The sequence below is a fragment of the Microplitis mediator genome, chromosome 7 (genome assembly GCF_029852145.1).
Source record: "Microplitis mediator isolate UGA2020A chromosome 7, iyMicMedi2.1, whole genome shotgun sequence".
Lineage (NCBI taxonomy): Eukaryota > Metazoa > Arthropoda > Insecta > Hymenoptera > Braconidae > Microplitis > Microplitis mediator.
In genome coordinates this window covers 1,187,532-1,212,480 of record NC_079975.1, presented here as the reverse complement: position 1 = coordinate 1,212,480, position 24,949 = coordinate 1,187,532, and the positions used below count along the sequence as shown (strand labels likewise).

General features: G+C 34.1%; 1 protein-coding gene across 6 annotated transcripts in view; it reads right to left on the bottom strand.

Annotated features, from left to right (window-relative positions):
• Positions 1 to 24,949, bottom strand: part of LOC130671598 (unconventional myosin-IXb) — a 41,211-nt gene that overhangs the window by 15,121 nt on the left and 1,141 nt on the right. For 3 of the 6 annotated variants that reach the window (XM_057475588.1, XM_057475587.1, XM_057475589.1), the window contains exon 2: positions 14,027 to 15,384. In XM_057475588.1, coding sequence (XP_057331571.1) covers positions 14,027 to 14,516 — 490 coding nt within the window. In that variant the 5' untranslated portion in view covers positions 14,517 to 15,384. Of the gene's footprint in view, positions 1 to 1,768; positions 2,628 to 14,026; positions 15,385 to 24,949 lie in introns of those variants that run through there. The other 3 variants (XM_057475591.1, XM_057475592.1, XM_057475593.1) reach the window with 3 other exon arrangements.

Here is a 24,949-nt window from a genome sequence, read left to right as displayed (position 1 = left end):
CTAATATAGGGGAAGGGGGGAGCAAAAGGGGGTAGGGTAGGCAAAACGGGGTACCCCCAAAATTTGATAAAAAAAATTTTATATTTTAAATGGTTTTTAAACATTCCAAAATCACTTCTATATATATAATTAAGCGTTACTTTGAATTTTTTTTGGTAAACTTGTTCAAAAATCAATTGTCAGTTGAAAAATGTTAATGACGTTTGTTTTATGATAAAAACTATTAAAAATTTTTTTTCTTCTTTTGTATCCAATAAACATGTAAAATATAATTTTTCTTCATGTAAATTACTTACAAAAAAATTCAACTTAACCAAATTCGTTTAAAATCCAGAAATTTTTTTTTTACCTTTTTTAGGGGGTACCCCCTTTGCCCGCAGAAATGAAAAATTTTTTTTTGACGGTAACTGAAAATTTCTTCTATTTACTTTGAATATCATTAAAAAAAAAAAGATTTAGCGTATTTGAGTCCTCGAAAACTTGGTATTTCTTTAAGTACCCCCTTTTGCCCCTCCCCTATATTTATTCATATTAATAAGGAATTAGAATTCACTAGATTCTTTGTTTAATTTTTAAAAATCAAGATCGGATAGACGTAATTTTGATTTTCTTCAGAAAATTTGGGAAAATTCAGAGTTAAAAAATTTTTTGACCAACTCATTGTTTTATTGAACCTGTAGGTCGGTAAAAACTTTGGAAACTCCGAAAATGAACCGGTCAAAAAAGTTAATTTTTTAATTAATGAAAGCCTTGGAAAAAATCTCGAGTTTTTCATACAAGGCAAAGTAATTAATTATACTAATATATATATATATATATATATTTATATATAAACTTTAAATTATAAGCAACAATTTGTAAACATAATAAAATTAAAACAATAATGAAATTACACGTCGATAAGTCATGCCGGTCAGAATATAATGAAGGGTAACTTTGTAAACTCAATTTACAAAGTCTCAATAACGTCCCAGTTTAATATATATCCATACATACAACCACTGCATTATATAACTATATTTTGCACTGGGAAGCATAACCAAGGGATAGGTCTGAGGATTAGTTGGTATATCATACTGCCATCAAAAGTGCTCTATTGAATTCTCTATCGTGAATACGGTCCCGCTAATTCAATAGCGCCGCGCAGCAGCCCATGGCAATAGAAAAACGTAAAAAAATAAAAAACAACAACGCGTAATTTTTATTTAAATTTTAATTTGAGTATCAACCTCCCGGGAAACGGCACTCAGGTATACAGAGAAGCTGCGCTTAGAGAGAACGAGTCTTCTTACAGTATACCGATACCCTCTGTACCTTCACCTACAGCATCTAGACCTACAGCATCTACACCCATACCCGACTCAGATCTTCTCTATAGTCACTGTTATGTAGACTTGCCAGTACTTGTACACTCAGGTAGCCAACAATCTCAGTTTGCTTGTATGAGTGCGCCCAGCACCGCCAGTCCGCGAGGTGAGATAAGGAAGTATATATATATACAAATATACATTTACGTATATATGTATATGTATATAGACACATAATATACAGGAATGGCGATGGGTAAAACAAAGTGAAGCAAAAATAATAATAAAAAGTAAAGGTCGAGAAATATTCTACTGATCTCACTCTCTGAGGTGCTCTCAGGTTCCACACTCCGGGCAGTTATGTATTATACCTGAGCTAAGCCAGTACCGTATTGTTGTTTCTATTCTTTCATTATATTTTTTAAAAAATATGAAAAAAAAATTTTTTTTAAAAAAATTACCTTGGAGTTTCTTTTCAGTTTCCCAAAATTTTTGCAACTCGGTAAAATATTTGTCCAGTATAAAAACCTTCGAGAGACCTAGAGTGGCCATCTCACTGTTAATTTTTTCACAAGATTACAAATTATTATTACTAGTATTACTCTAGTCATTTAGTTGGCGGGTTGCACTCGACACCGTCACACTCGTCATCGCACTCGCACATTTTTTATTATTTGTTTATGTGTACGTCAGATGTCTAACGGAGCATTTGATGAATATGTAATTACAGCAACTGTACAAAACACCTTTTTACTCATTTTTCCGGGGCATTGATTGTCAGGAGGATAAAATAAATCCTTGACGCTCTCACTTGGCCCAAAACACACACAAGTTAATATATATTGTAATGGAACAAAACACCTGCAAGCCTTTGGTAACTCCGTAGCCGGGTGGATGTGTTGTGACCCTTCGACATATGACTCAACTTTTCATTTAAACCGTCTAACTTGGGTCCTCGCAATTGAAACTTTCAGTACAGTGTGGAGTCTGCACCGCTCTCGAGAGCTTTTCAACAATATAACGAGCGAAACAACAAAAAACAACAAACTGTTTTTCAATCAGTCCTTTCATCCGTAACTTTCACCTTCCTCTTTTCATTAAACCCCACTCGATTTATTTATTTTAAAACTTTTTATGTCAAATAAATCCATAATTAACTGTAAGTTTGTTAAAAAAAAATTTCTAATTTAGCTCACTAACGGACAAAAACAAACAACAAAAAAATAAAGAAACGGACACCGACAAATCGACTACTGGAGTACGAAAGACCGTTTATAACTGGGCGTCATTGTTGCCCAGAGCCCGACTCGGGCCCAGCCGACGATCTCTTCTATGTCCGGTTCGAGCAAACTCGTCGGCAGAGAGACCGTCAGGTGTCGCGAGCACGTGGACTCGAATCGAACGAGTTAGCAATAGCCGGCTCTAAGGCCCACCGACTGCCGAGTCGGGCCTGACTCCCAGGAGTGGGGAGATACTGGGTCTCAAGACCGGACGGCAAACCAACGAGCTGGAGATGAGATGCTGCGTGGATTTTTATTTTTTGTTTCAACTAAACAATATTTTTATGACGAACAACAATAGCTCGAGATAATATTCTATGCAGTAAAGTGATTACGACAATTGTCAATTGTACTTTTTAATTTTTGAGGACAATGAGTAGATTCTATTTAGTCGCTCGGTGGTTTGGACCTAGAAGAGAGTTTTGTTTTCTGAATAAGATCCCACTTATGGAGCCAGTGTCTCGGGAGATAAAGAGAGATGCTGAGAGCATAAAATCCGTATTATATTGTGAGGTGGCCCTAAGTGAGGCAACTGAGGCCGTCGACCACAGAATGACCGTCTCCATACTCTCGGTACACTCACCAGTACTCCACTCTCGTCCTCTTGTCCCTCGCAACAAAACTATCTTTGTCCTGGTTTAATGTATACACTTGCTCGGTTGTTTTCAACGGGTTTCTCGCTACTTGACTGCAAGGATTATCCTTTCTCATATTAATTTACATAGATTTACCGTGGCTATTTTCACCCAAAATTAGAAAAAAAAAATACATTTTCCGAGGGTTAAATTTGAATAGCGGTATTTTAGTTTTTTTGAACGCTAGATGCCCGGCCCAGGTAAATAAAGTTGAATTTAGTGGGTGTTGTTATTGTGCTGGTGAATTTATTGAGTGAGGTACAAAGAGAATCGTTGTTACGAGAGGCTCTAGCATTCAAATCCTCGAGATGGGAACTCTTGAGAGATCGAGAAACCGGTTTCAATGGACCGACGGAATTGCTCCAGGGACGGGTTTCAGTTTCTCGAGGCCCCAACTAAGGCCCTCGCCCTCGAGCTAAAATTTTTTATCTTCCGTCTTTTCATGCCCATGCCGTCAGCTTATTCTCCTTCTTGAGAAACTCAGAGCCGCAGATCGGTAAAGTAGATTTTGGGCCCCATAAAAAAGTCTGTACCGTTCGATGGTCTTATTGGGCCTTATTTTAACCTCGGGGCATAAAATTTACATGGTAATGTATCGATTATCGATTTTTTTTTACTTATCGACTCAATGATCGGCAGAAATTTTCATACTTTTTTTTTATTTTAAATTCAAACTAAAATTTTTTAATTCAAGTTTGAGCTGAAAAAAAATTACCCAAATTTTGAGATAATTTATTTTTTTTTTAAATGTTATTATTATTTCAAATGAAATTTTCTGTAAGTAGTTTGTTCGGTGAAGCAGTAAGTTGGAAAAAAAAATTTATGGAGGATAAAAAGAGTAGAGTAGGCGAGAGGGGGAGGAGGAAGACAAAAAGGATTGGAGGGACGTCAAGGAGTGACGGATGGGCACGACGAAAAGCATCCGAGGAGCGAGTTGTTGACTTTTGTGAATTTTGTTCCGAGGTTTATCTTTAACGCAGAAAAGTTAACTCTCTGTCGGCGAGCGACAATAATCGGTACGTGCGTTTCGCATTAAATCCTGGATAAACGACGCCCTGGTGACATGCGGACTGGATCAATCCACCGGTACTTTATTCCACTTTTGTATACGCAATTGTTTTTTTTTTTTTTTTTTTTATTGCCATCGGCGTCGCTATGCTCCAAGTGGCATAAAGATAAAATAAAGTGATAAATATCAAATAAAAAAAAATAAATACCCAAACAAAGAATATATTTATGAAAAAATATCAAGAGTATTTTCACCCATTTAATTTTATTCTCGCTTTCAATTCCATTATTAAAAATAACAGAGGGCGAGTAATTTTTCAAATTCTTTCAAAGACTTCAAATCTTTTGTTTCAAGGGATAATAATTTTAATTAACTTTAGATTATTTATATTAAATCAACGGAAGTTTTAATTTAATTATGTCTACTAGGAGCTTAATTAATTTTATTTTCCAGATTTAATTCAACGCTGTATTAATAATCGCGGCGTCTAATTAAATTATAGCCAAGATATTTATTAACTTGTAAATTTGATTTTACAAACTTTTGTTTTCGAAGTTATGAAGCTACAAAACCCTTAGAGATATTGACCGATCTCTAATATAATTTTATTTAAATAACGCCTTTACATAATTTGCGTTAAAATATATTGTATATATATTTGTTGGTATCGGCACATTTACATAGTTTGCTACATGGCGACCTTTCCATATATTACAAACACGTTCTGTAGCTTGTAGTAATTAAAATTTTTGATTAATTCGCTATCTAATCAAAACTCTTTATTAATGCCGCGAATAATTAAAAAATAATTTTACTTGCAATCAAAGTCGAAATTTGTCAATAGTGAAATTCACTCGTAGGGGATTTTATTTTGACATTAAAACTCCGGATCGGAGAAGATGCGGATTGAAATAAAATCTACGTGACTCCGAAATTACTCAGAAAAAAACTCCCTATTGACTCCATACGCGTGATTTTTTTAATTCCAGAACTCCGAATTACGGATTTAAATAAAATCCATATTTATTTCGAATTCACTCCCAATTTTTTACAATAAAAAAAAAGTATTTCAAAATTTGGTTTCTTGTTAAATTTTGAATTTTCAAAATTAACGAAAATTTTTTCACAGTCCATTTTGCCCCAAAACTTTTAACTCGGGAAAAAAATTTTATTTAAACTTCATTCCATATTCGTACTCACATATGTACATATATCTATATATATATATATATAGATTTTTTTTATCAAACTTTTTTAGATTGGCAGAGAAAAGGATCGAATACCTACGACGTGATCCTGCACGTGATGAATTCCTTTATCTGGTTTCACCCGAATTCCCTCATCCACATGTCTTTCCCATTTTTAAAAATCTTTCTCCTTTGGTTCTTAAAATATATCAAGAACATCAGTAGCAGCAGCAGCAGCAGCAGCAACCTTAGCAGTAGCATCAACAACTGTACTCTTTTACCTATACCGTGTATAGATCGATTCAAGTCGGCAGTTTCTCTTACTCCGTAGCTTTTATATTCTCGAGATCCAGCAGAAAGGTTCGTCGTTCGTCGGTCGTTCCTCGGTTGTCGCTTGTCGCCGGTTCGCTTGGTTCACAAATATTTAAGTCCGGTTTCCTTTATGCTCCAGTTAAAGGAAAAAATTGCTTTTTAATTCAAATATTTTTATGTCGTATTTTTACTTTTTTTATTCCGCGTCTTTAATGTATTCGCTGAATAATTTTACGGTCTGGTAATGAAAAAAAAAAAATAAACTAAATAGAAAGACATGTTCTAGACAAGGCAAATAATGAAAAAAAAAAAAAAGTGCAGGTTAGATAGAGGAAAATAAAAAGAAAATATTTTTTAACTCCCGTACCGGTATACAATGATCGATATTTGTGATAAGGGTACGTCACGTCTCGTCATATCTTCCATTAGTTTAACACGGGTTTTTCGCGTCTCATTTATTATATACCCGTTGGTTTTATATATTAATATTTTATTTCGATTACTTTTTTTGTTTATTTGTTATTTTTATCTCGTGTCTACATACATTACATCGGGGATGATAAATATATGTGCGGCGTATGTCTCACGGTCGTGATATTTCTCCCGAAGTAGAGATCGAGCTCTGGCCCAGTACAGAGCTCTTGGTACTGCACATGCCTTTACTTCTCTCAACTCAGATAACATTCGAATCCTTTCATGTCGTGGTCTAATCGACCGAGAAAATTATGTCGGCACATTTGCTTAAGTGGATTTTTCTAGGTCTTCAACAATACAAATATATGACGAATCGATTTACGTTCGATCCAATTTTACGTCTTCGACAAACTATTTATTTTTTTTTTTATTTTGTTGAAGTAAATGGATTTTGTTTGGGGGAGAGAATAAGATTTAAAAAAAAAAAAAAAATTATGCGTAATTTTAATTATTTTTTATAATTAATTAATTAATGAAGGGTAGAAAAAATTTTTTTTCTTTAAGAAAAAAAAAACATTGGAAATGTAAAAGAAAAAAATTTCACAAAAATATCCTTGATAAAAATTCTAATTATTTCATGTAAAAAATTAATTAATTAATTTTTAAAAATAGAGTAAAATATTTACCGCGAAAATTTTCTTGTGGTTTTAAACATAAAGAAAAAACATTAAATGAAGTTTTAATAATTTTAATTAAATCGCGAACCCATTAAACAAGTAGCTAATTAAAATAAAAAAGTACGCGAATAATTAAAAATTAATAAGAAAAGTAAAAAAAGCGACAAGACTGACCTACTCATATTATCTCGTCTGAACATTTCTCGTGTTCAAAGGGAATGGCCAACGCAACTCGCCCGAGATTTAAACGAGAAGAGAATTGCGTGTTCGCGAGCTCTTTAACGGCCTGTTAGTGAAACCTTAACATACTCTGATCACCCGAAATCAATTAAAAAAAAGAAAATGGTTTAAGGTGTGGACGTATCTGATCCACCCTAAAAACATCTCGAGCATAAATAAAATATTGTAATTTCGTAAGGAAAAATAAAGTAAATCGTAACTAATTTGGTGGTGGTGTCATGATAGCTGAGTTTTTTCAGCCTCAACTTGAAAGAAAAAAAAAAAAAGTTTAGCTTACTTGCTCGGTTGCTTACGCGGCTTACACTACATTTTTTTCCGGGCTCTAAACAATTTTAATTGCAAATATAACTCATAACGGGGATATGCTTGTCTGAGATAATGCTAAGAATTAACTAGGTTGTACTAAGGTATTTACTTTAAAGCTATTTTTATGCATTTTTCATTTTAATGGAAATTTTAAATGATTCAATTAAAATATTTTTATTTTTATTTTCTCAGTTTAAATTAAAAACAAAAATTATTATTATTATTTTTTATATATACACAAGTGTCGGATAAAATAATTGTAACGACTAACGCGATTTGCTAATTGACGTACAAATTAATTAGCGCAAGTGATCGATAGTGACGCGGACTTTTCTCTCCCCTGCCTTCAGTTCTTTCGCATCGCGCCTCTACACCTCTGGCTCTGGCTCTGCCTCTTCCTCTGTCTCTACCTCTACCTCTGGGTCTGGATCTGAGTCTGGGTCTGCCTCTTCCTTCAGCCTTTGGTAACTTCATTTCTCTGTCCCACCACCGCCGACGCCAACTTCTTCAGCCCATTTATCCAACAAGAATTTAGTGTCGTAAGAAAAGAGAATTGACACTGACACGTTCATTCAATCGTCTTAAAAGCTCTCTAATCATCTCTCTATAAATTTCCAGACGCAAACTTATTGTTTTACTCTTATTCATACACTTTTTGTCAGCGATAAATTTATACAAGTACTTTTTAACGCTGTTACTATCACTAGTTTATTGAGCTCCTTATTATTCCAATAAATTAACCGGGAGAAAAATAATAAATTATTTCGCTCCTTTTTTTCAAATTTCAAAATTATTGTCAACTTATCAGTTGGGCAAAATTTAATTTTACCCAAAAACCTCAAGACCCAATTTACCCCATGTGGGTTTTATTCACTCGCAAGTTTTTAAAAAAAAGTTCGCCCCTTTTCCCCCGTTGCTTTTTAAAATTTATTTTGCTCATAGATCGAGAGCTGAATCTTAAAAGTAATAAAATTATGATATATTTAATAAATTTGTTAATCAATGGGCAAATTGGCTAAGATTTTAAACAAAACTCGAAAAACGACATAGAATATTTTTAACTGTCAAAAATACCCGCCACAGAAATACAATTCCACGTATTTTCGCTCATAAATAATCTAACTCTTTATCCTTTTAACTTTCATCCAAACACCTGCCGATAGATGAAAAAATTATCATAACTCCTAATATAACTTCAAATTTCACCACTGAATATATAACCCCATCTACACAATATATCACCAAATTCCCAACTCATAAAAATTCGTTATTTTTAATCACCAAAATTATTTAATTCCCAATACCCGAAATATTCATAACCGTACCTCGAAATTACCCCGCGAAAATGAAATTTAAAATGCCAGCGCGGGAAATTCAAAAATTAAATTAATCGTGATTGCACTTAATCAAACAATCAATTTTACGTAATTTCACAAAGCATATCCGACCTAATTTTTAGTTAACTCATGACAAATATTCCATACATACATGCATGTAAATACAATATGCATCGTACATATAATATGAATGTACACATAACAAATTTAATATTTTTTATTTTATCGCTTTTAAAAAGGGGGTTTGCATAAAAAATTCAGTCGGTTCGATGCAAATTTATGTAAACCACAGTGCTAGATATCTGCGTATATATTTACTACTTTATATACATACATGCACACATATATATGGGTAAAGTGATGCTCGTAGTGTAGGGCAATGGAATGCAAAAGCAGGTCTGGCGTACGTGCTATGCGTAAATAGATATATATAGAGGGCTGTTGTCGCCATTTCACAATCATACTTGTTCATTTTTATTATTATTTTTATTTAAAAATATATAAAACTCTCATTGTCTTTAGAGCCTGCGCATGAAACTGAACGCAGTACCCCGAGCTCTATTTATCTCATTCCATCTTCTTTAATCTCTTCGGCATGTGCGTGAACGCATACATAATACAATATAAACAATAATAATAATAATAATAATAAAGGAGGAGGAAGAGGAGGATCAACATTTGTGCCTTATAAGCGCGAATGCATTCGAGCGATGAATGTCCACCCCCTTCCGGATGCTGGCAAACAAACGCACTGCGTAGGGATATAGAAATATATGTATGGGGGTGAAGGGACTGGTGTTGTTGTTATTATTGGTGTTGAAGTATAGGATAGAGCTGCGCTAACTACGACGGACAATAACTCAGCGGTGAGCTATAATTATCAAACTACGTAATTGTTAATTATTGCGCCATTGTTAGCGCGACGGTAATTAACCCCCTTCTACTGCACGTTCGCGATGCAACCGATAGTGGATCACGTTATTCCGAAACGCCGGGATTAGGTTGTTTCCACTGTTATTTGTTTGTATATAAATCAAATTTATTCGGTTTTATATTTTTTTTACGTTTGTCTGTCATGAATTATTCAATTGCTCGGTTTCATTTTGTTATACTTATTATTATTATTATTGTTATTATTTTAATTAATAATTATGGATCGACTGTAAGCAGTTTAATTATTGATTTGAAATGCTAAATAAAAATGAATTAATTAAAAAATTACAATAACTTTTTGTTGACATTTCTCTTGTCAGAAACAAAAAATATCTACATCTTTTTCATTAAAAAATAAAAATTTCAAAATTTTGATATTTTAAAATCTTATTCTACACTGTGGAAAGCGCAGTGTTAAAAATAGGCTCGTTTTAACTCCGCCCGGTGTAAAAATGAAATTACACTGGTGTAGGAGGAGTAATTCACCGGTGTTAAAAATACCGATGTTAAATCGGGGTAACCGGTGTAAAAGCGGAGTAATATCGGTGTAAAAGTGGAGTAAAACCGGTGTAAAAGCGGGGTAACAGGTGTAAAAGTGGAGTAATGCCGGTGTAAAAGCGGAGTAACCGGTGTAAAAGCGAGGTAACAGGTGTAAAAGCAGAGTAAAACCGGTGTAAAAGCGGGGTAACCGGTGTAAAAGTGGAGTAATGCCGGTGTAAAAGCGGAGTAACCGGTGTAAAAGCGGGGTAACCGGTGTAAAAGCGGGGTAACAGGTGTAAAAGCGGAGTAATGCCGGTGTAAAAGCGGGGTAAATTGCGTCCGCTTGGATTATTAACTTTAAAGATTATAAAACACCAAAAATGTCAGTTCTTTATGAAAATTAATTAAGAATATCATTTTTTAACAAGTATAGTGATCGAGTCATCAAAAATATTCACAAAGTAAAATATTTTAACACCGGTCTAGAATATTTACACCGGTAGCGGCGTTATTTTCACACCGCTTTCGGGGGTAAATTTAACACCGATAATTTTAACACCTACACCGCTTGGACTTACCCCGGTGATTTTTTACAGTGTAAAGTACCCAATTTACCCCATACTATTAATTTAACTTCCTTGTAAATTTAAAAAAAATTTAACAAATCTCCTCTGTCCCTTTTGTAAAAAATTATTTGATAAAATACCAGAATTTAAAAACGTCAGTTCCATAACTCAAAAAAATATTTTACAGTATCTTGGAATTTCTAATACTCAATCAAAGTTTGTCAACCCAAAAATAGTCTCCATCTTATTAGATTATTTTTTACCAAAAAAAATAAGATTAATATAAAACGTCAACAAAAAATACATAAAGCAAAAAAAATTTATGACTTTTAATAATGCCGACATTTACGTCAGACAACATAACTCGTGATTTAGGTAAATGATTGATTAATTTCAGGACTACTCATCCGTTTATACAGGTTATTGCGAGTTATTGTTACAGCATGACAGGAACGATCAGCCGGGAATAATCTATATAAAAAGGATATATAGTAAGGGTAAAAAAATTTTAAGACGGAATTACCGGAAAGAGGAAGTAATATAGAAAATTTTCTTAGGCGACTTTTTTATTCGTCGGCATAAGGTGCCTCATCATGTTTTATTTATCAATTTGGTACGCTCGCTGTTCTCCAAGGGGTCGAATACAGCCGAGTTGGGAGAGTAAAGTAAGAGAGTGCATACTCCCGTCCTAAGAGAGCACCAAGAGCTAGACGCGGGAAAAGAGAAAGAGAAAGAGAAAGAGCTAGCGGACAGGTCGTGCGACACACTAGTATATAAGAGAAAGATCGCGAGCGGAATGGTGATTTATGGTAGCAACATGTGACGCTGTTTTGTGCGTATTCCTATGTAACAACACACACACACACACACACACACACGACACACTTGATATACAGTTTCGAATTCCTTATGTTTTTTAATGCTATTATTATTACTACATTGTACTATAAATCTACTCAGCAGTATCTTGATAAATTATAAATTCATATTTAATTTATTAGCTGACCCCCATAGACGATATTTGATAATTAATTTCTTCAACTAACGCAGAGGTATTTGCATTTAGAAAGAGTTTTTAACCGATTTTTGAGCTTAGGAAATATTCTACATCAAATAAAAATGAAATTACTATTTTTTTTAAAGCTAATGGCTGCAGGACAAAATTTCCACCCCCAAATTCTCCACGAGTCTTAATATCCGCATCGGAAATTTCCATGAGACATGACATCCACGACAAATTTAATATTCCACGTGTACACAGAAAAAAAAGTTATCTTGAGTCAAGAAAATATTTTTGAAGACAAACGTTTTCGGGAACCAAGTCAAGATTTTCTTGAGCCAAGAGAATTCGTCTGGGTTAGAGACTATTTCTACTTTATCTGAGAAAATTTAGGTCTCCAAAAAAATTTTCTTAAATCAAGAATATTTACCTTCAGTCGAGAATTTTTTTTTTTTCTGTGTATTTGGCCTTTTTCAGGCGCTTTATGTGAATTTTATGTCTCATGGTCAATATTAAGACTCGTGGAAAATTTCGAAGTGGATTTTTAGTCCTGTCATCAAAGCTAATATTCCATAATCGCGATAATTCATTTAAATTTTTGTCGGTATTTTATAAACGTATTAGTAGCCATGACAAATGGGTTCTACTAAATATTTTAATTAATCGGTTTTTGGAAATTGGAGTTCGAAATCAGGGAAGAGAAAAATGTATTTTAGGGTTTGTGGTCCAGAAGTCGGATATTCAGAAGATTTTCGAAATTAGGTCATGCAAAAGCGCAAACTTTTTGTAGAAGAAGAGGTCAAATTTGAGTAACCGGAATTTTTTAATATTTTTCACTTGACATTTTATCAAAAATGAATTTTTTTTCTGTGAAAAAAGAAAATTTTCCGTGAATAAATAAAATTATGATTTCGTACTGGCAATTTTTTTTACAATCAATCTGTTTTTGAATGACACACATCTTCCTCTCTAATTTCGAACCCGACTTCTGACAGCCGATCGCGAGGAAAAATAAAATCAAAGGACGCGCATAAATAAAATCCACAAAAATTCGAGACCCTGTCTCTCAAAAATCCATACAAGTCTAAATGTTTGATAGTTTTTACGCCACCCTCTTTCTACACAAAAACACACTCCCATATATATTTTTAAATTAATATAATTTAGTTATTTACTCGTGAAGCGTAAAAAGTGACAGCGTTGATTAAATTATTCATTTTCAATCAGTTGAAAATTAGTTGTTAATTAATCCTTTATTGTTGCACGCACTTGTGAGCCCGTGCACACTATAGAGTTCGTATAAAGTATCGAGTACAGTGTGTAGAGTGTGTAGAGTGTAGGTATAGACGAACGTTAATGAGATCGCAGCTTGATTTATTACAATGTGCGATGAAATATTGACTATTACGATACACATATGGCCGTTTGATTCATCCCTCCCATGTAATAATCTCCACTAATACCCTAACTTTTTTTTACCATCGTATAAATATCATATTAATATTAATAATAATAATAATAATTAATGGAAATCAATATTATAAAAATGTGCGGAGAGTTTTAATTTCGATGATTGAATTTTTTTTACTAAAATAAAATACTGATAAAAATTTTTAAAATTCCTCTCATTTATTTGTATAAAAAATTTTTTGAACGAATGGAAAAATTATTGGATTTGATTAAAAATATTTATCAAAGTGGTTTTTTATAATGAAAAATAATTTAAAAAATTATTGAACGGTATGATGGATAATAAAAAAAAAATAAAATGTATATAGATATAAAGTACTCAAGCGAATAGATCTATCGATAAGACACACTCTCAATGATTGCTCTAGAGCTGTATCCGGTATCAAGAGAATTGACTTGGGGATCTAATAGTTTTGTTCATATATGGAAGTTCCATGTTACGTTTATTTTTTTTACTTATATATATATATATATATTTGCTTGTATATCTATATACAATTTTGTTTGTGTATATATATAGATTGGAATAGTATGAAAAAAAATATTCTCAAGTTTATTGACTAGCAGAGGCGCTGACAAAGAAAGGCAATCGTGCGTAGTGAGAACAAAAGAGTAAAAAAGCTCTCAGCTGTGCGATAAAAGCACAAAGTTGCATCCCTTTCGACGGAGTTTTAGTGTTTTATTCTTCTGTGTAAAAGCTTTTTATTTCCATTATTTTTTTTTCTATTATTCCCAAAGATTAAAGCTTTTCATATATATATATTTTTTTTTTTTTTTTCGATACCAACTGCGACGTCTTTGACACATTTTGCGAACAAAATTGTTTATACATATACACACATAAATAAGGTTTTTTTTTAAACAAATACTCACCGGAGTTAAGCTTCGACCTTTGACGGAGCCAGGTCTGGAGCGCGAGTCGCTCGCGATGCCGGCAAAAAAACTCCGGCCTGATGTTGTAGCGCTGAAGAAATTCGTCGCACTTCTGCAAGACTGCGAGGGCTTTGGCAGCTTCAACTTCGTCCATATCACCCAGAACGAGCTTGTTTGTGGATGAATAAGAACCGGAGCCCGAGGAGCCCGGGGAGGAAGAGGCGGAGGTGGTACGAGTTGAGGATGCCGCGGATTCGCGTTCCTCGTAAGTCTCGTCGGGCAAAAGCATCCCCATTTTCACAAAGACACTTGAATACTCGTCAATCGTGTACTTATGTTGGTTACTTTGCTTCAACTCCTCCTGCTCTTCCTTTTGCTCCTGCTCCAGCTGCTTCAGCTCCTGCTTTCCGACCTTATTATTGTAGATTGCTGTGCAACTCAAAGTCGTCTCACGTCCTCGTGACTTCACTACAAGTCCTCCAAAACACATATTACAAATAGTTTCTGTTTTATTTTTTTTTGTTCACTTTTTTTGTTTTTTTTTCTCAAAACATTCAAGTCAAATTTTTGAATTTAAAATTTTAATTTACTCGCACTATTTAAATTAATTTCTAGTTAATTAAAGATAAAAATCTAGATTATTTTCATGAATGAATTTGAAATAAAAAATCTACAATAAATATTTCCATTTAAATAAAAGCTCGACTCTAAAAGTGATAAAAATTCGTTAACTCGATATATTTAAGATTCAAAAGCTCGTCCTCGATGGGACGTAATTTTATTTTATTTAGTTCCATTTTATATTCCCCTTCCTTGTCCGAGTTCTTTTTTATTTTTTTTATTTTCAAATCGGAATGTACAGGGTTAACGAGATGCATATGAATGGAGCAGGGACGGTCGAATGTTTCCGGCGCCGGTTGGTCGTGCATTTGAAATCGATCCTCTTGATCGAACTCGACGGCAGGAGCTCCAGTGCCACTTGCTCGATCTGCTCATCCTACTCGACTCGAGTCTCGACTTCGGGCCGTGGCCCTTTGTACTCGACATATTTAAATCACCTCAGGAATAAACCGCCCGGCAAGTAGTCCCTCATCCTCATCCTCATCCTCATCCTCGTCCTTTGTCCAGGATTTAAAACCTCCTTACAAGAGTTTGTTTACCAACCTTGTCACTTTTCCTTCACTGCCATTCTCTCCCTCTCCCGTCCTCGCATCTCTGTCCTCCGAGTTTTAATGCCCTCGCTTATTAACTTTTTTCTTCTTGTTTTTAATAACCGCTAGTGTTTCCTTGAGTCCATAGTGTCAATTACGTATGAAATTTTCTATAAAACCGCTCGACTTTAACCGTAACCGCAGCTCCTGGAAAACAATTTTTAAAAATTTATTAAAACATTTTTTTTTTTTACTGCAGAGTATGAAGGCATAAAAAAGTGAGGGTGTCCAGACATGATATAAAGTAACTCTAGGACATTAATTAACAAGAACACGCTGAGCGGCGATTTCGTTGAGCAAAAATAACCCCAACGAGCTCGGTTAGTTTGTATCTTATACATACACGTATTGACGATCTAACTGCACGCGATCTGCCCTGATTAATGGCACCTTATCGACGATAAAAAGCCTCATTGTCCACGACACTTGAAAAAATATATTATCGAAAATACTCATTTAATTATCATTCATTTTTTACCGGCCCCTGAGCCCCGAACCCGGCCCCCGATCCCGACCCCAATGAATAAAATAAATAAATAAAAGCGCTTTGATTTTTTTTTAAATTTTTTTCGGTAAAACAAAAACGAAAGATAAATAATAACTATTGACAAAATGGTAACGAATATAAAATTGAATAAAAACGTCGAGCAATTTATTATTTTAGCATAGGTCGAGTTCATTGGTTTTCTGTTCACCCAAAAATATTAAAACTATTTTATTTTATTTTATTTTATTATTTTTTCATACGTCCACGTTGACATTTAAATCAATGAATAATAATTCAGGTCAGTTCGTTATCAAAAAAATTTTTAAAAATAAATATTTAATATTTTATTTTCACAAGTGTACCACCCACGACGTACAAGCCATCGGAAATTCATTGGACACGATCAGCAAGTAGCCGACATAAACCAAGTAATTTTAAAAAATATCATAAACATGTTGGAGAAAATTTTTTTTAAAATTAACGTTATTCGAAAAAAAAATTATAAATAATTCCCAGTGGAGGTAAAAGTTGAAAAGGGTTTCGATCGGAGTTGAATGAGAGAACAAGAGGGAAAAGTGGCGTCGAACCTGTGATTAGGGAATTTCGCACATGCCTTAGGCTTTTCATTTACTTTTTTTTTTCATATTATATATATTATTTTATCTTTATTTAACTGATGGCCCAGACGAACGCCCACCAGCTCAATACCGCGGTACAAATATGTGGTCGAATGTGTGCCGTGTATTAGTATAAATATAAGGAGTCAAGTCCAGTCAGACTTGTCCGAGACGTATATGAATGCGCGTGGGAACGTATCGGATCGTCCATCATACTCTCTCGCTCTCTTTAATGCAGGTACTCTTAACTCTCGGCCAAGCAGGTAAAGTACCTGGCTCGAGGCACGGGCCAACGTACATGCAAACCGAGATATTCCTTTTAAGATAGACTGTTCGGTATATATATCTATGCACGTACACTGTAAAAAGAGCGGTGTTAAAAATTGACTCGTTTTAACTCTACCCGGTGTAAAAATCAAATTACACCGGTGTAGGAGGAGTAATACACCGGTGTTAAAAATACCGGTGTTAAATCAGGGTAACCGGTGTAAAATCGGAGTAAAAGCGGGGTAACCGGAGTAAAACCGGTGTAAAAGCAAGTAAAATACACCGGTGTTAAAAATACCGGTGTTAAATCAGGCCAACCGGTGTAAAATCGGAGTAAAAGGGGGGTAACCGGAGTAAAACCGGTGTAAAAGCAAGTAAAATACACCGGTGTTAAATCAGGGTAACCGGTGTAAAATCGGAGTAAAAGCGGGGTAACCAGAGTAAAACCGGTGTAAAATACACCGGTGTTAAATCAGGGTAACCGGTGTAAAATCGGAGTAAAAGCGGGGTAACCGGAGTAAAACCGGTGTAAAAGCAAGTAAAATACACCGGTGTTAAAAATACCGGTGTTAAATCAGGCCAACCGGTGTAAAATCGGAGTAAAAGGGGGGTAACCGGAGTAAAACCGGTGTAAAAGCAAGTAAAATACACCGGTGTTAAATCAGGGTAACCGGTGTAAAATCGGAGTAAAAGCGGGGTAACCAGAGTAAAACCGGTGTAAAATACACCGGTGTTAAATCAGGGTAACCGGTGTAAAATCGGAGTAAAAGCGGGGTAACCGGAGTAAAACCGGTGTAAAAGCAAGTAAAATACACCGGTGTTAAATCAGGCCAACCGGTGTAAAATCGGAGTAAAAGGGGGGTAACCGGAGTAAAACCGGTGTAAAAGCAAGTAAAATACACCGGTGTTAAATCAGGGTAACCGGTGTAAAATCGGAGTAAAAGGGGGGTAACCGGAGTAAAACCGGTGTAAAAGCAAGTAAAATACACCGGTGTTAAATCAGGGTAACCGGTGTAAAATCGGAGTAAAAGCGGGGTAACCGGAGTAAAACCGGTGTAAAATACACCGGTGTTAAATCAGGGTAACCGGTGTAAAATCGGAGTAAAAGCGGGGTAACCGGAGTAAAACCGGTGTAAAAGCAAGTAAAATACACCGGTGTTAAAAATACCGGTGTTAAATCAGGCCAACCGGTGTAAAATCGGAGTAAAAGGGGGTTAACCGGAGTAAAAGCAAGTAAAATGCACCGGTGTTAAAAATACCGGTGTTAAATCAGGGTAACCGGTGTAAAATCGGAGTAAAAGCGGGGTAACCGGAGTAAAACCGGTGTAAAAGCAAGTAAAATACACCGGTGTTAAATCAGGGTAACCGGTGTAAAATCGGAGTAAAAGCGGGGTAAATTGCGTCCGCTTGGAGTATTAATTTTAAAGATTATAAAATACAAAAAATATCAGTTATTTATGAAAATTAATAAAAAATATCATTTATCAACAAGTATAGTGATCGAGTAAGTAAAAATATTCACAAAATAAAATATTTTAACACCGGTACAGAATATTTACACCGGTGGCGGCGTTATTTCAACACCGCTTTCGGGGGTAAATTTAACACCGATAATTTTAACACCTACACCGCTTGGACTTACCCCGGTGATTTTTTACAGTGTATATTTACATATAAACGCACATTTTCTTCAAATAAAAAAAAACATAAATAGTAATTTTTATTTTTAATTAAAAAATTTTTAACTAACGACCGATTGTCGCGGCTTAACGCGGTGTGACGCAGATGCAAAAAAAGTTTAATGGATAAAAATATTTTATATAGATGTGAGATGGCAGTGTTTGGATTGATGGAATATCCGTTAGCGAGAGTACATTATGATGCCTTTCACCGCAATATTCCTTCATATAATAAACTGGCGGTACGTGTGCGGACGTTAAAGTTATGAAGAATGTATAGAATATGAACAAGACGTAAAAGAATTAAAGAGGGATAGAAGAATAAGAAGGGGGGAAGGAAAAGAAGAAGCATCTTACTAACATATCTTTACCCTTATTTTTTTATTATCTCTATCCTAGTTTATTATCGCAATACTACTGATCGCTAGATGACGTCGATGTTATGAGGGCTATCAGTTATCTTTGAACGTCACCGTAAAAAAATAAATTAAATGTTATTAAAGTTTGTGTTGGGAGCGTGGAGTAAATAAATAAATTTATGGGGTAATAAAAATAATACGTGATTTTAAACAAATAAAAAAAAAATTTTTTTAATAATTTTATTTTGGGAGAGGGGATAAAAATTTGGTATTGATTGGATCAAGTGCTTGGGGGTTGACGTGTGTTGATGTTTATGTTTTTGTGGGTGTAGAAAAATGAGTTTTAGTTTTAGTCTTAGCCGAGTATAATTTAATTTTATTTATTATTATGAGGATAAGGAGAAGAGAGAGAGATAATTATAAGATGAAATTTAGTTGAACGAAAATAACATACTCGATAGATCTCGATGGCGTGTGTTTCACGCCATAATTCTGCAGCCCTGACCCTCGACCCTCTTTCGCAGAGCGTCCAGTGCACCGTATAATTAGGGGGTCAAACCAACCAGAGGGAACCGCCTCGTGACTCGGATGTTCCCACAGAGAGCGCAACGTTTAAAAACATGCTCTTTGTAAATTACTTGTGTGTATGAAGATAAAACTTGTCTGCTCTGTACTGAGAAGAACCTCTTTGTACATACGGAGCCTGAATTTTTTTTTTTTTATTATGATATTAAATAATTGTTTTTAAAATTTTTAATGAGGAAATGAATGAAAAAATATATGATTTAAGTGAAAATAAGATAATCTGAAAGGAGATTATTAAATCAAGTGTTGGTAAAGTTTGAGATTTGGCAGAGAGTAAGTAAAGGGTGAGGGCGAGGGTGAAGAAGTGGAGCAGGAGCTGAGCAGGTGTAGTGGGAGCATGAAAATCATTCGTGCTTGAATACTAAAACGTTTACATTCAATTAACCACGCCTTAATGACACCACATCTCTCCCAGTGAAGATCCCTCATAACGATGTTACGGCTAAGAGCCGTAAGGCGAAGCTTTGACGAATGCGTGACTGAGGACGAATAAATTACAGTCAAGTTTACGACGCTGTCTCATTTAGTTACTTACAGATCCCGACTGGGGTTCCGGACTCTATGTGTACGCAAACCTTCTTTATCAACATCAAGCGATAACCATCTGCTAATTTTATCTATTTATACTTGCTCGCAATTAACTGTTTAACTAACGTATATCTTTACGGCCTTATTCATTAGCGCTTTAGACTTTTTTTTAAACCGCCGAAAAAAAGTCGCTCCTTATATTTTTTTTTCTTCGTGATTTTGGATGTAATTTTGACCAAATTTTCAAAGAAAGGAAAATAAAATTCTTTATAAAAAAATCTGAAAATTTAATTTGTAATAAAAAAACGAATTAAGATTTTGAAAAAAAGTCTTAATAAAAATTTTTTATCGTCAAAATTTTAGGTCTTTAAATAAATGCCAAGCATTTGTATCTCTACCAAAACTATTTTTGGTAGAGATTTAGAGCCCTTTGAACCCGGAGGTCCTAACATTCACTGAGAGGTCCGATTTAGAGCCTTCAAGTCCGACAATATTAGTCCGGTAATAAATTTCGATTCATTATAATTGAAAAAATTTTTTAAAATTAATTGTAAGCATAATATTTTTGACATGCAACGAAATTTATTAATAACAATAGTTAGATAAGCAGGTGGTTAATTTTCAAATATATGGAATACGATTAAAAGGGAACGATAAAATATTCAGTACTAGTAAACTACCTCATCTAGCCATACATAGAAATGTTAAATTTTTATATTTTTTTCATTCCATCTAAGGCATATATACCAGAGTGCAATTTATATGTATGGATATATCCCACCCACTTCCACTTAGGGGCTGAATCACGGATCTCTGTTGAGGATGTGAGGTTAAGATAGGTTGTAGCAGGGTACACAACACTGTTATAGACCCAGCGAAGTGTAGTGCAGTGCAGTGCAGTGTGCACCGAGTGGCATAGAGGGTATAGAGTACAGAGTAGAGTTATACAGCGTTTGGAGTACCGAGTGCATCGAGCTACCAAGTAAAGAGAAGCTCAACACACGCGCTGGGGGGTAAGGAGCAAAGCCTTACGAGCCTCTCCTTACCTGCTAATCTCTCATCTTAGATCTTCTCTGTACTATATACGAACCTACATTTGCATTCATGCTCCGCTCGGCCACGATGCCGACGATTAGAAGCACGGGGTTGATACATAATGCACTCGCGGAAGCTTGTGAGGAAGTCACCTACACCAAAACAGCCTTCTTTGGTCTATCTTTGTTTACACGTAATTAATATTTTATTTATCAACTCAAATTTTACTCCGGAATTTTTTAAAACCCAGCTGTCATTTCAATCAAAATTTTTTTTCAACTTTACGTTTAAATAACTCGTTAAATATTGAGGTGACAAAAAAATTTAAAAAGACGTTTTTTATAGAAAATTTAATTCTCTACAAATTTGTGTCTGTGCATTTTTATCGTATCTTTGATACTTTTCCTACAATTTCAATTTTAAAATCTCGAGATCTCAACTCCAAAAAAATAAATCCCGTAAAAATTTTCTTATCTTCAACTCCCAAATTTCGAGTAAATTAACGCAGATGAAGTAAAAATGAATCAATGAAATTTTACAGAGTACTAAATTCTCTACAAAAAATGTCTCAATAACTTTTCACGTAATCCCACAAGTTCATAAATAATTCAAATTGAAAAGATGAAAAATCGGAAGAAACTCAACCTACATAAATAAATAAATAAAAATCTATATAAATGTTATAAAATTTATGAACCCATATTTTAAAAATATCAACAAGTATACCTCAGTGATGATACATTATTATTGTTATTATTATAATTTTTATATTAAATATATAAACACAAGGTTATGGTACAAAGGCAACTCCTTACCCTATTGTATTGTAATACAGTTGAAACGAGATGAGAGAGTCAGTAATAGGATATGCTTACATGTATACTGCGCAACTCGTGTTTTATGTGTCCAAATGATGAAATATGTATCACACATTTACAACAAAACAAATCATTAAATATTAAATTACATTCATTAAATTATTTTTATTTCTCTCTCCATTTAATTCGCCCGAAAAAAAAAAATATTGAATTCACTAGTTGATTAAGTTGTCGGCATTAAGTGTCGATGTTTTTTGTATTAAACACAATTAAGAGTGACAAATGGATAATAATTATCATTAAGCGAACCACGATGTAAATATAATCGGAGAGAAGAAAAGTGTTGACTCGCTCTGATGAGATTATTCATCTCTTTAATTTATACTCTGTAAAAAATGCGGTGTAAAAATTAACTTACACCGCCGTAATCCAATTAGTGTTAAAACGGTGTACATGCGGAGTAAATTATCTCTAATCAGAGTATGAGGGCGTGAGTGTAAGAGATTTCGAGATTGCGCCCGCGCGCTCCGTTTAAAATTTTCGACAAAATTTTAACACCGCGACCGATTTTATTTTTCACGGACAACTTTAACACCGGGTTAGCGTGGACTCGTAAGTGCATACACCATTTTTTTACAGTGTATATTTAGTAAATATATATAACATGACTGATAAATACGAAATAAAATGCTAATTATTGAGCTCATAAGTGTATGCGCGTACTTGAAAAATAAAATAATAATAAATTGAAGAAAATAAAGGGACTGAGCTTAGTTGTAAGAGATAAAAAATGAAAGTGCAATACGAGTGCAATAAATTAATTGGAGGTACGGTTGTCGAAGGTGCTCGATTCCGGCTAATTGAGCGCGACCCTCGCTTTGATTAATCGCTCAATCGATCTGTTTTCAACGGCACCAGTGCTAACAATTTTTTTTTTTGTTAATTATTTTGTTAACAGAATTTCAAAAACCATTTATTAATTTTTAAGTAATTTTATCAGTACAAATATTGTTTGGAAGTTGTAAATTTATATTGGGAATCGCTCGATAAATTCATTCATCGGGAACATGCTACAGATTTTAATCGTTTCAGTGGATTTGGTATTAAATTATTAAAATCGTTAATTGACTTTTGGATAAATAATTTTTTTTAAATGAAATTTAGTAATTATTTTTTTTATCTATTGAGAAATAAAATTAAGAGCAAAAAAAATTAAATGTCTTAAAAACTCTAATGTACTAAAAAAAAAAAGTTTATATCAATTTAATGATTTTATCTAAAAGCTTGTTTGCAGCTTAAACTTTTTTTAAACTGCGCTAATTAATTCCCATTTAAGTGAATGATGAAGCAGAAAAGGCAGCACGGGCTAAATTATCATACCGAAAAAAATTCAGGAGCTCAGTCAGCTTTTTATCGCTAAAACTATCGCCTATCTATCAAATTCATCTTTTTTCCGCGTGCGCAAAAAAAATTCAAATTTTTTTCTGCCACCAGAGCGACTCAAAAAATTTTCAAATGGATTTGGAGCTCAAAAAAAAATAATGTCACTTAAACCAAAGTACAAACCGTGTAATCAAACTAATTATTGCTACAGATCGAATCGAAATTTGTATACTTTGAAATTTAATTCAATTTCATTTGAGAATAAAAATTTGAATAAGAAACGATTGACAGCGTATTTTTATTAAGGAATTTTTTTGCTGGAGTAAAAAAGGTGAGCAAAGTATCAGTGAAAATTAAATAGGATTAGTTGATATAAAAGCCAGGAGACTTTGAAGGAAGGAAGGAAGGACGAAATGAAACGGCGGGAATCGATATTGGGTTGGGTACTCGACTCGACTGGTAGATATCCTTTCCTATCTAACTCTAGTGTGCACAGTAGCTCTGGGTATTTGACCTAAACGAGAAAGGAGTCTTGGAGGAACTGCAAATGATATGACGTTGATTGTGATATGCAAATGAGACGAGTAAAAGGCACAAGGGGATGGTGGCGAAAAGGAAGAAGCGCTAATGAATATTTACTCGACCTCTACTCTCGCGTATACATTTATCTATATCTATATATCCTACCTATATACACACCAACCACACGATGAATAAAGAAAGAATAAGTGGCTCGGGGTGACGACGAGCGAGACACAATCTATTGATATAAGACGTCGATTAAATGTATAATTCTCTAATTAAATTCCACCATCAAATCGTTTAATTGTCTGACGATGCTAATTTACTAAATAATATGCCTATTTAAATATAAATATATATAATACTCTGGGTAAATTCATTTTTCTTTATGTTTTTTTCTGAGTTACGGGCAAATTAAATAATTTATAATTTTTTTTTATCGTCAAATTTAGATTCATTTTTAATTAAAGTTTATTTTTATGATAAATTTTTTTACCTCTCCAAATTAATTTTTATACCAAAAACCTCATTCATAATTTTTTACTTAAATCTTCTACCAAAATTTTAATCAATTTTTTTTTTTTTATTTATTCCCATTAAAAAAATTTTACTAACCATTCAACGCAATATTTTTTCCATGTATTCTAGCAAAATTTTTACTCCGAAATTTTCCAAAAATTTTTCCCTCTACACTGTAAAAAATTCGCGGAGTGGATGCGGATTAAATCCGGAGTGAATGCGGAGTGAATGAATTTTTTATTAATTTAATCCCTCCGGAGTGAAATTCACTCCGGAGCGGAGTTTTGAAAATATTATTAATAAAATATAACTCCACTCAATAAAATCGAAGTAAAAATTTGCGTATTACATTATTGATCAGCTGATATGCACACACATACGCACATACATATTTAGGCACACACGCGCACTCGCACACACACGCACGCACGCACACACACACATTGTTTAGCAGTTTAATATAAATTAGTATAAATTTATTTAAGTATTAAAACTCCGGACCGGAGTGAATTGGGAGTGAAATAAAATCTGCGTCACTCCGCAATCACTCCGCTAAAAAAAAACTCCCAATTGACTCCGCATGCGGAATGATTTTTTTCAAAACTCCGGAACTTCGAGTGGCGGAGTGAATGCGGAGTGAATTCGGATTTAATTTCACTCCGGATTCACTCCGGATTTTTTACAGTGTAAATCTAAAAATTGCCAACAAATCTACCCGGACTAAAAAATCTAGAGAAACGTAATTGCACTTACTCTGACTATCTCAGTAATTTATAAAATCGGGAACCGTGATATAAAAATAAATCTTAGATCCCAAGTAGTCTTACACTCTCAGCGAGTTAAAAAGCATTTATCTGTCTCGCTCGTCACGTTATCACATCAAGTCTCAAGTTCCAATGCCACAACTTCCTAC